The sequence below is a fragment of the Cyprinodon tularosa genome, unplaced genomic scaffold (genome assembly GCF_016077235.1).
Source record: "Cyprinodon tularosa strain WSP-4 unplaced genomic scaffold, ASM1607723v1 ctg359, whole genome shotgun sequence".
In the NCBI taxonomy this organism is placed as follows: Eukaryota; Metazoa; Chordata; class Actinopteri; order Cyprinodontiformes; family Cyprinodontidae; genus Cyprinodon; species Cyprinodon tularosa.
The window spans coordinates 413,313-431,493 of NW_024039073.1; the positions used below are offsets into that span (position 1 = coordinate 413,313).

The 18,181-nt window shown below is 37.6% G+C and overlaps 1 protein-coding gene across 1 annotated transcript in view; it reads right to left on the reverse strand.

Annotated features, from left to right (window-relative positions):
* Window positions 1-18,181, reverse strand: part of LOC119790236 (AT-rich interactive domain-containing protein 1B-like) — a 261,129-nt gene that overhangs the window by 212,740 nt on the left and 30,208 nt on the right. The window contains exon 2 of the mRNA XM_038295693.1: window positions 12,273-12,476. Coding sequence (XP_038151621.1) covers window positions 12,273-12,476 — 204 coding nt within the window. The remainder of the gene's footprint in view (window positions 1-12,272; window positions 12,477-18,181) is intronic.

An 18,181-nucleotide genomic window follows, 5' to 3' on the forward strand; every position in this document is an offset into this window, starting at 1 on the left:
AGTTTATACATGTCAATAATAAATCTTCTCAAAGCTCAAGGCTACTTGAAGGGTGACCAGATGGAACAGTCAAGCATTTTCACTTCTGTCCCTCAAAGCAATCCCCTGCATTTCACTTGGTCGAATTGGAAAAAAAGTAAAAAAAAATATATAGATTTATATTCACAGGTGTTTTTCCTAAATGTGAAAAAATAAAGGTGGAGTCATTGTAATGGAGATGTGCCAGTGTCCCATGAAGATGTCGTGATCTGCTGTGGTAGCTGGCCTTAATTACTCATGCCTTTCACCTGCTTCACTCTTTCCAGCTCCTAATTATCATTCATCTCATCCACCTGCCAGTTTGCCTTATATTGGGCTCAGTTCCAGCTATCACGGCCAGATCATTGGATGTTCTTTTCTCCAGGATCGGCTTCCTGCAAATCCTCCAGAGCTGCAGCTCCAGGGACACTCTGGGTGACGTGCACCGCATCAGCTTTCAGCTCAACTGCTGGATCACACCCCCTTCAAGGGTGATGGACTGAACTGCTAAACCAGGTAAGTGACTCACTGAGATCAACATCTTCTGTTAGATGATCGTGGTCACTAACCTGTGTTTCTCCGACAGAGTGTCTGATATTGAGCGTTCCCCGCCCCCCTCCTGAAGCATCCATGAGCCGCAGATCCTAGCAGCTCTTCTTTAGTTTTGTTTGCTTTTATTTTAATACACGTTTTGAACTTTCCTACTGACTGTCTCACCCTGAACACTGGGTCCATCTGTTCCGGTTTATGACAGAAGAGACCTAGCTGCACATGATGATCAAAACAGATGAAGGATTTTAATACAAAATATGATTGAAACTAAAGAAAAAAACAACAGACTATAAAACAGTTTATCATTTGTTGAAGCCAGTGACAGGTAAATTTCAGCAAACACTAATAGTGACTCACATAAGATACAAACAGCTGAAAATGTCTGTCTTGCAATCTCCTTCATAAGCATTCACACATTTGTTTTTGTTGACCTCTGGTCATGCTGGTTACTTATGCAGTACCACAGGTATCAGTGCTAGAGCCAATTCTCATCATTATATACATGCTACCAACTGATATTATCAGATGATGTAAGATTCATTTCCACTGTCATACAGATGATACTTAGCTACAGTATATATGTCCTTAAATCCGGATTAAACTAACTCATTATATACTGTAGACTACAAACACAACATAAAAACCTGGATGACTTAAAATGTGGTTCTTTTAATTCAGACAAAACAGAAGTTACTGCCTTTGAACTGGAGTATTTGATAATAAGAAGCTTCTTCGTCGATAACTTCACCTGAATGGCATTTAATGGTCCGCAGATCGTAACATAAAATCCTTGGGGTTATTTTATATCAGTATTTGACATTCAAATCCCATATTAAGAATTTTCAGAATATCCAGAAGTTTATAGCTCTGGGAATAGATGTCCCAAAAAATCCTTACCTTACATGAGTGATGCTGAATAACTAAACCATGCATTTCTTACTTCAAGGCTAGACTATAATTCTTTATAATCAGAAAATCAAAAAAATGGACTCAGAAGACTTTAGTTCATTTAAAACGCTGCAGCAAGAGTCCTGATAAAATTAGGTATCATATTTCTACTATTTTAGTTTTTCTGCAGTGGTTCCCTATTACATCTATAATACAATTTAAACTCCGCCTTCTGTAGATAATTCCCCAATAACCAAGCCTTTCTTAATCTGAATTACTATAGCTTGATATGCACCTAACAGAAATCATAGCTTTCTGTCGGCAGACACTCGTGGTTCCTAAAATTTATAAATTTTGGGAGGTCGAAATTTCATTTTTCAGGCTCCTCTCTTGTGGAACCACCTTCCAGTTTTAATCCATGAGGTAGACACCGTGACTATTTTTAAGACTAAACCTAAAACTTATTTAAGAGTGGCTTAGATTTATCCTAAGATATTTCAAAGCTTCTATAGGATAAGGCTGCTGGAGAACATTTAGTCCACTTTTTTCTCACTCTTTTCCTAATCATAGTTACTACATTTGGCCTGGTGCTTTGTTTAGTTGAAACACCATCGTGGAGGGATGCATCAGCTGGGCTGCTGCTGTCAAGAGCTTGAATAATAAATGATAGAGTGGGGCCTGTTTTCCGTGTTTAGTTGTTTTTATCTTAGATATAGCTACGGGCTTGACTTTTACTGCGATTAAATGTCTATGCTCTCTTTCACTCTTTGGACTTGAGAATTGACTCAGACTTTGTCTTGTTAAAGTTTTCCTTCCTAGACAAAGCCACCTATAGAGCTAGTGTATCTTTACCGCATCTAACATGGAAAGTTTTTATGGATCAGTGCTTCTATGTCCTTTATGCATGCCTGCTTCTGTGTTCTTGCTCCCTCAGTCAGCCTCGACAGAAGGCCGCTCACACTGAGCCTGGTTCCACTGGAGGTTTCTTCCCGTCACTCTGTCTTCTTGCTGCATGCATGCTCAGTGTGAGGGACTGCTGCAGAATCGACAACATAAGCTAATGTCTACTGTCACAACATGCTGATCCCAGAGGACCGAATCCGACAAAGTTAGTAACTCGATGCGATCAGGTTCTTTCTTTAGACAGACTTCAGAGACAATAACATTAAAAATGTTGAAAGAAAATTTATAGATAACAAGTTATAGTTATAATACAGTATAGTGTGAAAAAAGTGCACTTAGTTGAGCTGCTTAAAACTCATGTCTTGACTTTTTCATAGATATTCTTTTTTATATATTTTTAATTATAAAATATCCATGTTTTGCTACAAATATAAGTAAATATAACGAGTTTGCTAATTAATGCAATTTCAACATTTCATTAGAAAAATAATTAGTAAAATATGGGATCAGTCTTTTTTACCAAAATTTTTAAAAGTACAATTCATGTCACTCAAGAGCCTTAGTTCTTCCAACATTTCTGAAAGAATGCTCTCACTGGGAGGCACTGCCCGGAGGATAGAAATTGCGGGGGGGATGTTGAGATCAGGTGTGGTCCTGGTTGTGATTAACAATGACGTAGTGACACAAACATGGTTAACAAAGAAACTCTGGTGAGCACAGTTTTGCAAAGGTGGAGTTGTAAGGCTGAGGATTTCTCTCACTTCTTTTACTAGAGACAGAGGAAATGGGGGGGAGAGAGAATACATCGAATATAACCTAATCTAATCTTAAGCAATGTAATGCAAACATTCTGAATTTGACTCACTCACCCCATGTCGGATGAGTGAAACCAAAAGTGAAACTCGCAGAATGACCTGCCAGATATATAGTTAATCAAACAACAATCAGGTCACCTTGGGGTCATTTTTTAGTTGAAAAGAAACTGGGAAATCTTATGGAAGTCACAGCAAAGGTTATGCACCCATTGAAGCAGAAACACGTCCACACCCTTAATCTAATAAATAAACTATTCCACAGCAACACCGAAACTTTAAAGATAGAACAGGAAAGGATGATGCACAAAAACTGTGAAAATCGATATTGGAAAACTCCACAAGTTGATTTTGACCAAGCATGTAAAGAAAAAAACTAAAATTTTGCAAACCAGATTTACAGAAACTTGAACCAATAATACTTTTAACATGCATGCATAAGAGATCCGCAAATGTTCTTTATCTATTCACACACTAGGCGTAGAGTAAATAATTTTTAATGTACAATTTCAATGTTAAAGAAAACTAAAGTACATTTAAAACCATAATATTGCACAATTGTTGGATGGGTTTTCACTGATGGCTTTTTCAGTAATAAAGATTTCATACAAGATAAATAAAGTGTAAACAAATCTATGGGCTATCTTTTGAGGGGTTGAAGAGGTTTTGTGTTCTTCTATCTGTGTGTGTGTAGTGAACAAGTGGCAGGTCAGCTGCATTTCCACTTGACTTTAAATGCTTGGCTTCTATTAAGTTCGCTCAGCGTGTAAGGAACAAAGATCCAACACTGGTAATGGTTTCTGCCTGATTGGTTGACACATTCACCTTCCTCCTCCACACACAAACCCACACATACACCTTCCTTCTTCTATTTCTCCCTCTCCTCTATTTCCCAGGATATCTTTCTTCTCCCACCTTCTCCAACTTCATCACTGCCCCCTGCCCTCCCTTCCCTTTCACATCAAACACTAATGTTTCCTTCAAATGCCTTTTCCTCTCCGTCTGCCAAAGCTGACATCACAGGAAATTACGCTCAGAAATGGCAACACTTTATTTCCTTTTTCACCTTCATTCCAGTTTCCCACACAGATTTTTTATTTGTCTGACCTACAATTCCTATAAGCACCTGCCTTCCTTTTCAACTGTCTTTGATTGATCTTATCTTATTATTATTGATATTCAACAGATCTTATTCTCATATCACCCATACAACAAAAAACATGTTTCTTTGCAGCATATATCTGTTAAGTTAGTGTAAAAATCCAGGTTCTTGAATGAAATGTTTAAATTCTAGCATCAGTCACTGGCAGCATGGCACCATTCTTATAATTACTGCTAGAAGCAAAGGCAACCATCAGGGGTCATTTCCAACTAAAAGTCTGTCCCAACTGCCAGAAGTCAGTCTCCTCCACCCAAAAGTGTACCTTAAATTTGCCCTAAGTCTTTCCAAACTGCTGTAAGTCTGTCCCAAGCAACAGCTATCAGTTTTTAACCTTAAAGTCAAGAACACTTATGTCATGCAGGAGAACAATGATCTAATGCACACCAGGAAATACACTAGGGGTGTAAATAATAATCGTTTTGTATCGATGCATCGATCCAAAAGCCGACGATCCGATGCATCGACACGTCCGCAAGATAATCGATTAATGTTTTTTTTTTCTCCCTCCGGTCTATTTTTATCCATTTGCTCCTGGGCGTAACTCTCCTCCCGTGCTGCGGTGCCGCTAAACCTATTTTGCCCTCCTACCGCGCTTCCTGGTTATACTCTTACAGCAGTGTGTTGCAGTGAGCTTCACACATACATTTTTAAATTATGCTCAGTATTGAAGCGTGGTCTGAGCTACACGCTGTGGGTCTAGATACGGCCGAGGCGGCGAGGAAGTGGGGGCGAGTTTAGTCCGACGACGGAGGGAAAAAAGAGCGGAGATTCAGCTGGAAAAAGGCTCCCAGCGTTCTCGCGCACCTCGCTCTTCTAGCGGGTCAAACTTCACGAGTTGTTTTCCGCAATTTCGGTCATAAAAACAAAACAAGCCGGCCTCCTGTCTGGTGCACTGTTTGCGGTCAGCTACAATCTGGGAGAGGAGCAGCGGAGCGTCTCTCAAGGGGCGGTGACGTCAACACTCTGGAGCCTTCTTCTTCTTCTTTTTTTTAATGGCGGTTGGCAAACAACTTATAGGTGCATTACCGCCACCTTCCAGAATGGAGTATGGACCAGACAAACTATTATATTCTCCCTAAAATACCCGTTCTTAGAAAATTAAAAATACTACCAAAAACTACGTCCCCAGATTACCTTTGAAACAATTCCCTTATATCTAGTTTATTTTTATTCCTGTCTAACTCTCTACACAACATCTCTCTTTCCTGAGTATATTTATTAAATTCTAAAAAAATATGTTGGACAGTTTCTTTGGAGCCGAGGTATTGCATTGAACTCATTACACTGATATTGTGCAGTATTTTTACAGTATTTTTTGATGCAACTTTTCTACTTCTGTTATTTGCTGTTGTTTCTAAAGAAAATGCATAACGATATTACAGCTTTCATTGATTTATTTCAAACTTGAAACTTTGTTTAGCCTGTAAGGTGTAAAAAAAAAAATAAAATAAAATTAAAAAAATTTTTACCGATTAATCGATTAATCGAATCGAATCGAATCGAATCGTGGTGTATTCTTAAGTATCGAAAATAATCGAATCGTTGGGTCAGGAAATCGATACTGAATCGAATCGCCATGATGGATGTGATTTACACCCCTAAAATACACCTCTAAGTGGTTACAAAAAAACCCAAAATGAACTTTTTGGTTCAGTCTAATCTAAAGTCTGGATTTAAATCTACTGAGATGCTGCCATACAGTATAACCTTAAAGGAGAATTCCGGTTTTTAACACTTTTAGCCCATTTTCTGTAGTGTCCAGGATGAAATCGAATGATCGACGGCAAAATTTTGACAATTGGTCCTGTCTCTGCTTTTTGGCTCATGCAGAATCACCCCCTGGCTGCTTCAGAATGGTTTCCATAGTGCATGTCCGATAATGTCCTTAAAACAACCTTAAACGTTCTTTTTTTTAAATATGCTACTCACCGGGTCGTCAGCGCTGTTCAATGACGTTCCAAAAAAAGTTTCGTAAAGAAAAAACGTTCCTGTAGTGTTTTATTTAGCATTTTGTAAATCCCATTGAGTTCTGTAGGAATAGTCAATATTCCGCTGCCACCGGAAACGGAAATGGGGCCTGTTTACACAGTTGTAGTCTTTTCGCTTCACTCTGTGTACTCCGACGTCGAGAATCAAGAATCCACCTTTCGTATTCCATTTTCAGAGTTTTTTAAAGTGTTTAACAGAGACATTAGCACCTCGACGTCGGAGTACACAGAGTGAAGCGAAAAGACTACAACTGTGTAAACAGGCCCCATTTCCGTTTCCGGTGGCAGGGGAATATTGACTATTCCAACAGAACTCAATGGGATTTACAAAATGCTAAATAAAACACTACAGGAACGTTTTTTCTTTACGAAACTTTTTTTGGAACGTCATTGAACAGCGCTGACGACCCGGTGAGTAGCATATTTTAAAAAAAGAACGTTTAAGGTTGTTTTAAGGACATTATCGGACATGCACAATGGAAGCCATTCTGAAGCAGCCAGGGGGGGATTCTGCATGAGCCAAAAAGCAGAGACAGGACCAATTGTCAAAATTTTGCCGTCGATCATTCGATTTCATCCTGGACACTACAGAAAATGGGCTAAAAGTGTTAAAAACCGGAATTCTCCTTTAAACACGCTTTTCATGCTGGAAAACCACTGCAAATAAAAGTGATTTAAAACGCCAAAGATGTAAAAAAAATACTCAACAATTATTGTAATAGTCATTAGGGTAATATCTTCTTTATTAACAGATCTGGATAATTGTTTTATTTGACAAAATAAAGCATTATTTTAGTTTGTATTTGTTTGTTCGTTTTTTTGCTTTTCTACTAATTCAAATTATCTTAGGGCTGCCATTAATGATTATATTGCTAAGCGATTAATCTGTTGATTGCTATTTTAAATAATTGATTAATAATTAAAAGGTAAGAGGTTCCTTAAAGATTATTTACCAAATGTAAACCTAACATTAAAATAAAAACCTACACTCCTTATGGGTTTTGGATATTAATATATATTAATGGACATAAATAAGTTTTTCATCTGAAATGGAAAATGTTTCTATGTTGTTATTTTTTTTATTTATTTATTTATTTTTTTTTTTACAATTTTTGTTTCATTACTGCTCTGAGTTGGTTGCTCTGTCAGCTAGACTCTCGATTAATTGATTAAAAAATTAGTTGATGGTTATTATTTTAATAATTGATTAATCACAATTGTTTTGATTATTTGTTTCAGCCCAAAATTCTCTAACTTACTCTTGATTGATCTTTCAAAAACTAAGCAATAAAAAGGCCTATACAACCGTCGATGCTGTAGTTACTGAAAAATACAAAAAAAAAACAACTTCATCCAAAGAGTACGGACCACTGCAAGGCAAATAAACAACACTCATAAACGAGTCACTTCAAAAAGTAGATACTTTTTAAAATAAAATTCTTTAAAATGGACTCATCAATGTAATTCATTCATTTAATATGAACACTATGTTTTTTAACACTACTTTATTCAGTCCAGTCCAGTGAATGATTTATAATAAATAAAAATACTAAATATAACAGCTATTCAAAAAAACATATATTAACCAAAGCTGAGAGTTCATGACCGCTGTGAACAAAAACAAACACGATCTATTAACTCAGCCAGTTAGGGTACAGGCGGACTGCAAATAAAAGCAGTGTCATACCTGCTCACTACATTTATTTTTACATAAATTGCGGATATCCTTTCCCTTGACTTTCTTCTCCTTAAAGCTGAATGTGTGTCAACAACAGAAACGTTGTGGATGTATTTGTTTTTCCCTAATTGCTCCTGCTCATTCTTCGGGGGCTTCCTGCCCAAAGCATACCTTTCCTAATCATAATCAAGTTAACAGTCCTTAAACCCCAAAATTAACTAGATAATAATGCTGGGTTGATAAACTTTACTTAGTTTTTTATGTCTTAGGCTGTATCATATTGATATATCCAGATGTGACAGGAGAGTGTCTGTAAAACATTTAAACCAGGGTCATCTCTGTAATTGAGAAGCAAAGATGTAAACGAGGAGGTTCTACATGACTGATAAATCTAGTCAATGAAATATTACCAAGCAGAGCTTATTCTTAATAAGTTAGGTTTAATTTTAGTACGGTTCGATCAGAGCAATCAAAGGCTGTATAATAGGGCCTTTTGTTCCGCTGCCTAAACCCCTACCTACACACAGACGGAGACTCCGTCCCAGAGAAATCACAGACAAACATGCTTGCCTTTGTTGACGTCATGTTGCCTGGCAACAACTCAGCATGCCCGGCTGTGACAAGCTGGGGTTTCAGCCCTGAAGTGTGATGCATCATGGGGGGTAGTGTGTGCTGTGCCTTACATCACCCACATTCCTCCTTGCTGATGCAGCTGCAGCCAAGATCAGCATTTGCAGCCGATTTTGGAAAAGTTTCACAACATCCAGGCTTAAGAAAGAGGGCAAGAGGGCCTATTGTTCCTCTTTCAGATTCAGCTGCAGTTCTTTTTGTCCTAACCGCATTTCAGTGCCTCTTTTGACACGTAATTAACAGTTACTTCAGGAACTGACATGGTGTGCTTTCTGCAGCACGCAGTATTTTGGAACATTCATTTCCCGGACCTCTCCTCTGCTGCCTGATCAGACCCCTGACCGCTTTTTCTGTAGGTGAGCCTCATTACGCTCATCTGAGAGGGTGGAATTAAACCTCCTCCTCCGAACTCATTACCGCGAGCTAGATTTCACCGGCTGCAGATAGGCAATGCGGTGGTACTGCTTTTAAAGCCAGAGCCAGATAATTAGAAACTTTAGAAGCACAGTTCCCATGGATATAGCCAGAGTGAACAACTAATTCTATTTGAACTAATTACATTCCATAACGCTAGGCAGTGATTGCTACCCCGACCACAGCCTCCCCTATGAAATGGGCTGGAGGATTTCATCACAAAATAGTACCACGGATGTATTTTCCTGTGTCTCTGACAAACTGTACGTCTTTGTGAACTGGTATTACTCTCAGAGCTCAGCATGTCTTCACATATACACCCCCGCTTGCTCCCAACTGTGTGTATTTCACAACTTGAAACCCCTTATTGAGCTCAGTAATGATCATTTTGGGAGCGCGTTGTCATCACAGAAATGCGTCAGAGGGGGGTTTGGACCTAAAGCAATGAAGTCTGAGATTTGAAGTGACTGAGTTGGGACTGCATTGAAGTTACCAACCATAACAAGACATTCAACACAGAGAGAGTTTAACAGAAATATTAGGATCTTGAAATAGAAAAATCCATTTGCAGAAATAAGCTCAGTTCGAAGGTTTAATTCAGTTCAATTCATTTTATTTATATAGAGCCAATTCACAACACATGTCATCTCAAGACATTTTACAAATAAACCAGATCATACTGTCAAATTGATTCAAAGTTTTCTATCTAAGGAAAACCAGTTGATTGCATCAACACATTGACTCAAAGGCAATCTCTCACACTAAGCATGCTTGTAGCGACAGTGGAGAGGAAAAACTCCCTTTTAACAGGAAGAAACCTCCAACAGAACCAGGCTCAGTGTGAGCGGCCATCTGCCTAGGCTGACTGGGGTTCAAGGAGACAGAAGCAGACATACAGAAAGAAACAGAGATACAGTATAATAGGTTTAAAAGGTTATAATCAAATAATATTTTACAACAGCTCTGAGATTAAAAAAACTTAAAATACACATGTCCGTAATTAATATCGTTGTCGGAACTCGGTCTGATATCAGCCAAACAAAAAATATCGTCCTTCATCTAAAACCTGCAATATAGGAAATATAATAGAATCACGTAACTTCAGCCTAATTGTGTTTAAAGTTTATGTAACCCATCGGTTTAAAAGTCATGACTGTTGTTCTTTATTTTATAATATCATTTGATCAAGAGTTTTCTAACATTCAACTACAAAATTGTATGTATGTATTGATGCTATATAATACATATATATATATATATATATATATATATATATATATATATATATATATATATATATATATATATATATATATATATATATATATATATATATATATATATAAATTATATGCGCATTATATATATAATGTTGATACTCAAAGCTGCAGTATCATATCGAGAATGAAAATATTGTAAGCGAAATTCCATTTGTTCTTGGCTCTACTTAAGCTACGTAGTATCTTCAGTCTTTTATCTGGATTTGTACTAAATCTATACACCAAAAAAGTTATCCTTCTACTCAAGGTGTTGACTGGTTATAGTCCTTTAATAACAGAGTCTTTAGAGTTTTGACCTATTCCTTTCACAATCTAATAGAAAATATTACATGATGATGTTGATTTTTATTTCCCCTTTATTTGACCTGATATTGCTTTACCATATTTCAATGTTAACAACAATTGTAAAAAATAAATAAATCAATAAATGTGTAAGAGTATTCTTCCCCACTACATGTTTATTGATGTCTGAGAATATTTTAGACAAAACAGGAAGCCTTTCAATGCATACACTTTTTTTTATTTATCCTGTTTCTGCAGCATTGCCGTGTGTCAGCTAAGCCACCCCAGTAAGAGGCCTGTAAGTCCAGACCAACTGACCCTGGCAAGCTAAATATAGCACCCGATGACAGTGGTGAAAACTACAAACTACCCCCTGAACCACACTGATGAAGCTATATTTCTCTATACACATTCACACACCACATGTGAAACCTAATTCTGCCAGAATCGACTCACACAATATAATTGGAACCCCTGTAGTGGAAATTGGATTTACCTGGACTCAGCACAGCAGAAACAAACATCTTTGTGTTACAGGCCTACCGTGCTGCTAAGAGACAACAGAGTGGGCAGACAGACATGCAGTAAGCCATACATTGAAGAATGTATGATTAAATGCAGATTGAATCAGAAATATACAGACATACATTTAAAAGCACACAAGAACAGAAAATGCTTCAACGTATGTGGAGACAGGTGAACCATCAATCACAACAGGAAAGGGTGGGAATTTCAAAGCAATTGATTGAAGAACAGGAGCAAAACAACAGCAGCCTGGGATGCAGGACATGCTGCCTGATCTCTTAGAGTACATCAAATGTTCAAGGCATGAACAGGATGTCCGATTGAAACATCTCTCTTAACTCGAGGAATAACAACTGGTATCAAAGAGATCTGGAATTATAACAAAAACACTCTAGGTATGATTCTCATGTCATGATAACGCTGAATAAAGACTAATTGCACAGAAGTATGTACCATAAATGCACCACCTGAAAAGCAGAGATTACTCCAATTGCTCCTGAAATAACATTTTAGTGTATTTAAAAAAATGTGTTGGTAAATAGATTTAAATGAAAATCATTAATATTTGTTAATTCATGAAAGTTGCTTAGTTATTTTTGTTTTTCTTGAGAACTTACTTTTCTTAGCTGTTTATTAAAGAGCAGCAGAACCAGCTAACCAGCTGACATACCTGGTTTATGTGTATCTGCTTAGGTAGAAAATCTGTTGTTGGCTTCCATTATAGTAGTAAAGATTGGTTCTTTAACATCCACATAGGCAGTTTCTGATTTTTTTACGGCCAGAAATATTTTCTCTCAGTCAAACTTGCTAGAATTATTTTTTTTTTATGCCAGCTGACCAGATGAGTGCAAGACAGATGAGGAGGGGGCAAAAGTCTTTATTCTGAGCTCCTCGCAGATAGAAAAACAACTTTAACGCATCCTCTGGCATCTTATAGAATAGAATAGAATAGAATAGAAAATCCCTTCATTTTCCAGCAATGGGGAAATTCTGGTGTTTACAGCAGCAAAAATATTATAGAAAAAAATGGTCACACAAATGTGGACCTTAGAAAAGTGTATAAGAATACTTTTTTAAAGGTAATCCCACCTTTCTAATTTACACAGCTCAATCGGCGGGACTTTCAGTCAGTTAACATACCTGCTGTTGAGGGTATTGCATGCCAGTCATCCCCAATTGGCTCCTCCCCTGCATGCTCAATGGATATCGATGTGGAGAAGGTGATGCATATGGCTGGCTTGAGGGGTAGCTCGCACCCCCTGGCTGTTGGGGACTGGAGTATGGATTGTTTGTCATTCCATACATCTGTGAGCGCTTCATACCAATGAAGTCCATGGCGGGAACCTGTGGAGGGAAAGAAAATAGGTTTCTTTAGATCAGATTTGCCAAAGCATCTCCATTTTCCTTCCTCGGTGTCTCCGGGACTGGATTAAACTCTTATTCTCAAATAAGTGAAGCTCATTCAGCAAACAGAACAAGTCAATTTAGGCCTTAAACATGTACATTAAATCAATTAAATGTCTGGCAGCCAATTAAATACCCATTATGACAATAATAAGCAATAAAAGGTGACAGATAAAAAAAAATCATGTCAAGATTTGGAACAATTAAAAAATGTCATGCTTCAGCTTTGGATCTGGTAATAAAACAAGAAGTAAGTACAGGCTTTAAGCACATTGCTCGAGCTTAGTTTCTTATAATAAGAAGTGCTTCAAAAAAGGAAAAGAAATTCAAAGGGAAGAAAGAAAGTGTTTCCAGGGCTTTTTTATCCCGTTGTGTAGGACGAATTTTAGGGTTTGTTTGGCGTCTCTGTAAGCTGGAAAATTCCTGTATAGTGCATTGGGCTAATGCTAATCCGCCACCAGTAGTTTGTCAGTCTGCAGGGAAGATAAAGTGACATTCCTCTGCCTTTCCTTTCTCCTTTCATGCTCTCTTCCTTTTGTCTCTGAAGTATCTTGAGTGATTTATGACATTTTGCTGTCTCACTGTTTCTTATACACACACTTTCTCCTCTCTTCTCTCTAACTAACCGCCTTTTCTTCCTACTCCGTCTCCACCCTCCTCTTCTGGTTCCTCTGTTTTCCCCCGACTCAATATCACCCCGTCTACTGTAGAGGAGAAATTGCAGCTGCCTCATATTGCCAGGCTAATATTGAGAAGACATGTCAGGGGAAGGGAGCACTTAATACAGCTGGTTACGAGTAGATGGCCAAGGTGCTCCACTATTTTAAAAGGTTTTGCCTACTGAGCCATGTGCATGGGATAGTATGGGATATCTCTAAAGTAAAAGGAGGATGGAGAAAGAGAGACTAATTTTGAAACGGTTAGAGTGAGGAGAGTGAGAGAGGCTGGAGTGTTCATGAGTGTTCATGAGTGTCTGAAATTATTTCACAGCATGGAGGTGTATGAGCGGGTGCGAGGAGGGTTATCCTGTCACGGTTCACATAATCGGGACTTCAGTAGTTAGATGTGACATTTAATTAGATGCTGGTACACGGTTCTGGTTGAAATCATAAGGTGCTTCTTTCTATTTCAACCTTATTTCCGTGTGAAGCTATTAATGAAGGAATAATGCGAGGAACTGGTACCAAATCCAGAGCTTGCTTTGCAGCACATTCTGGTTGTTTCCATTTAGAAGATGAAGAGCTGCTGGTAAACATGCAGCACCATCTCTTTTCCTTCATCAGGGTTCAAGTACTTATTTTGCATAAGGTTGATTTAAAGCATAACTAAACATTAGAACACGAAGCTGAGATGTTAATGACGAGTTAAAATATTTTGAAGAAAAGATTGTGCATGTAGGTCAGTTCATCATACACAACGTTTAAAGTGCTTTATTTAAATGGAAACCAAAAACACCTCCAGCAGGTTTAATCATAAATATTTTCATCTTTTAAATATATGTTCTGCTTCAATTAGGCTTTATTGTTTATGTCTGAGCAATTTTATGAGGTCCAACCAGAGACATTCAAAGCAAACATTTGACCTAAGTTGATTTTCTCTAAACCAGTGATAATTAAGTAATAATTGGGCCTGCTGCTCTTTAGGTCTGAAATCACATAGCAATTCCTAAATGTCATGAGTTAGCTTAGTTTGAAGCGAGCATAATCCTTTACCGTACGTTAAAAGATGAATTTTTAAACTAATACATCTGAATTAGTTGAGTTAATAACATCATAAAAGAGTCATTGTGGGTCAGTCAGTTGTACTCACGCGCCGTCAAAATAGCATTCTTCAATTGTTTTGATGAAAACCTCCAATGATAAACACCATCAGGATTTTTAATGCCACCCTTTACTTTAATAAACTGAACTGAGGATATAACCTATAGCTTTAGTTTCACTAAATAGAGTTGAAAGGTAAACCAAAGATGATTTAAAGAAGAATTTTTAAATTAGTCTGGTGAGGTTATGGGTTGTTAGACAATAAGTACCTTTCTTTTTCTTATAAACGCCTTGCAGAATCATTACATACCCTGGAATTTAAATCTTTGTATATAACATATGTAGATTAATAGCCTTGAAATGCTCTAATCTGACATATAACTTTTTATAAGTGTACATCTTTAAGGTGGCTGCCTGGCTGTGGAGCGACTGGTCCTATAGAGCGAGGAGGAGGGAATGGAGGACAATTAATGATATGATTTTCTCTTCAAAAAAAGAAGATGTAATACATAATCATGAAAAAAGAAAATCTGATTAGAGTTGTAAATGTCACATGTGTAAAAACATTGCAAAAGTTACAGAAATAAAATATCTTTTCTCTGATTATCACAATTAAATCAACGATGTGCGACCTGTTATTCATTTTTGAATTTGTTCACAAGAATGAAATCCCTCTAGTATTTTTAACTTTCGTCGTTGGAGACCAGCTAATAAAGCATCAGTTTATGAGCGCTAAAAGCAGTTTGGAGGCAGCATAAAAATAAATGTTTGAATTAAAGAGTGAAGGAGCAGAATGAAACTAATTTGATATAGAAACGCTAAAAAAACAGCCATCTGACACGACTGCTGGTTATATTAAAGTAAAGCACACAGGAGAATAAAAGCATTATTTCTTGAATAATAATAAAAGAAAACATGTTAACGTTTTACCCAAAAGAATGAAGTCGAAGTAAATTCTTTTCATATTTGTAAAAGGTCATCGTACTATTCATATTCGCCGGTAAATCTTCAGTTAGACACTAGAGGTAATTGCTAAACAAATATTTTGCTCTATTTTGGGGCTCCCAAAATAGTGCTGGCCTCAAAGTGCTTGAAATAATGTTAAACTAACTGAAAGCAAAAGAGGTGATTTATTCAGTGGTGAATTGTGTTGACAAACAGATGCTGATCATCTGTTTCTAATGGAGCAAAATGGTATTTTGAATGAGCAAAGGGGAAATCATGACCTGTTCAAACTGTAAAAAACCCCAGGAGGCAGACAGCCAAACACTCTTCAGTTTCCATGGCGCTTTGCAACATGATATGGGAAGAAAATAACCCCCCGCTTCCAAACTCCATCCAGTTCACTAGTTCATCTCAAGAGGTCCTTAGTTTGCCAATAAAACGCTGAGCGCAACACAAGTAAATCCCCTCATGCAGCTGCCAAGCATGCACACATGCTTACGAAAAAAGCCATTAAATGCTGCACTTAGGAAGGTACTGAAGAGAAAAAACAAGCAGAGTTTGGGGAGCAGAAGAGTGGATTTAACACAGACATGTTAGAAGCAGAATATTCAGCTCTTACAGTGTGTCTCCCATCTCCACACCGAGTTCTCAACCACTTTCACAGGGAACTCATAGATATAAGAGTCACAGTAAAGTTATATTTTATATACCGATCCATTTCCCTCAAAAAGAGGAACAGTGAAAAAATCTCATGTCAAGTTCCACTATGTTGGACTTCAGCTTATTGCAGTCATGTTTTCCGAGATATTTCGCTTACACCACTGAGCACACAAAAAACGACAACAGTTCTTGACAAACTGAAACATATTTTTTTCACCTCTTACCTAGAGAGGAATGACAGCTCCTCGCTTTCGAGAAAAAAACTGCGAGTGTGATGCACAGGGAAGCATGTTTAGAGCCAGGGGGGAACTGCCGATTAAAAAGGGAAACTACACAGAAGTAGTTTTTTGCTTTCATAAAATGTTTTTGTTTTTCACTCTTGTCATCTGGGCATGCCAATCAACGCAGGAGAGAAAGTAAAAAGAGCCGTGGGAGACAATAGTAATTCAGCTGCTAAATTTAAAATTCAATTTATGAACTCCTCTCTATTCTTGTGAGCATTTCTTTTTCCCTCCAATCTTTCTTCCAAAACAAAGCCATTAAAAGAGAACATGGGTGAAATTACAGTTGAGTGAAACCTGCTAAATTGGTTTTCAGAGCTCAATCGACAACATTTTTTTTTATGTTGTGAAAATGATTTTCCTCCCCTCTCCCTTTAATGTGCTAAGTTGTTAATCAGGAGAAAGCAAAATGTTTGACGCAAAACGGGTGGGAAATACGGATTATGAGACACACACTGGGATCAAAGACACATAAAACTATATTGGTAAACGGTTATTATTCCAGTCCTGTTTTAAATGAGGAAATTCCTTGGGGGTTGGAGCGGAGGGGTTGTAAGGTTATTGCTCCTTTTATCAGCTTTGGTGAACAACTTTTTAGTGCAGGCCTAAGATGCATGTTACAGCCAAAATCTTCCCTGTGTTATATGTATTAATGTATTAAAATATTCCTACAAATAAAAACAAAAGCAATTCATTTAGTTTTGTTCATGGTAATAAAAAAAAAAAATCTTTTTTATCAATTATATTTTTGTCATACATTCGCTCATAACCCAGTTTATTCTGATACCCATTAAAAAAAAACCAGTGTAAAAAAACAAAAGGTTCCCTCACTAGAGTTCACCTGTGTTTGATGTAATCTCAGTGAAAATACAGATGTTTTTTGAAGGTTTCAGATGTGTTATAGAGGACATTAGTGAGCCCAAAAAAAAAAAAACTAAGAAAAAACAGAAACAAAGGATTTGAGATATATATTGAATCGCAGTTGAGATTATACAGGTGCTGGTCATAAAATTAGAATATCATGAAAAAGTAGATTGATTTCAGTAATTCCATTTAAAAAGTGAAACTTGTATATTATATTCATACATTACATACAAACTCATATATTTCAGATGTTTATTTTGTTTAATTTTGATGATTACAAATGACAACAAATGAAAATCTCAAATTCATCATATCAGTAAATTAGAATATTACTGAAGACCAATAAAAACAAAGGATTTATAGAAATGTTGGCGAACTGAAAAGTATGAACATGAAAAGTATGAGCATGTACAGCACTCAGTATTTAGTTGGGCCTCCTTTGGCCTGTAATACTGCAGCAATGCGGCGTGGCATGGAGTCGATCAGTCTGTGGCACTGCTCAGGTGTTATGATAGCCCAGGTTGCTCTAATAGTGGCTTTTAGCTCTTCTGAATTGTTGGGTCTGGTGTATTGCATCTTCTTCTTCACAATACCCCATAGATTTTCTATGGGGTTAAGGTCAGGAGAGTTTGCTGGCCAATTAAGAACAGGGATACCATGGTCCTTCAACCAGGTACTGGTAGCTTTGGCACTGTGTGCAGGTGCCAAGTCCTGTTGGAAAATGAAATCTGCATCTCCAAAAAGTTGGTCAGCTGCAGGAAGCATGAAGTGCTCTAAAACTTCCTGGAATGTGGCTGCGTTGACCCTGGACCTCAGAAAACACAATGGACCAACACCAGCAGATGACATGGCACCCCAAACCATCACTGACTGTGGAACTTTACACTGGACTTCAAGCAACGTGGATGAAGTGCCTCTCTTCTTTTCCTCCAGACTCTGGGACCTTGATTTCCAAAGGAAATGCAAAATTTACTTTCATCAGAGAACATGACTTTGGACCACTCACCAGCAGTCCAGTCCTGTTTCTCTTTAGCCCAGGCAAGACGCTTCTGACGCTGTCTGTGGTTCAAGAGTGGCTTGACACAAGGAATGCGACAGCAGAAACCCATGTCTTTCATACGTCTGTGTGTGGTGG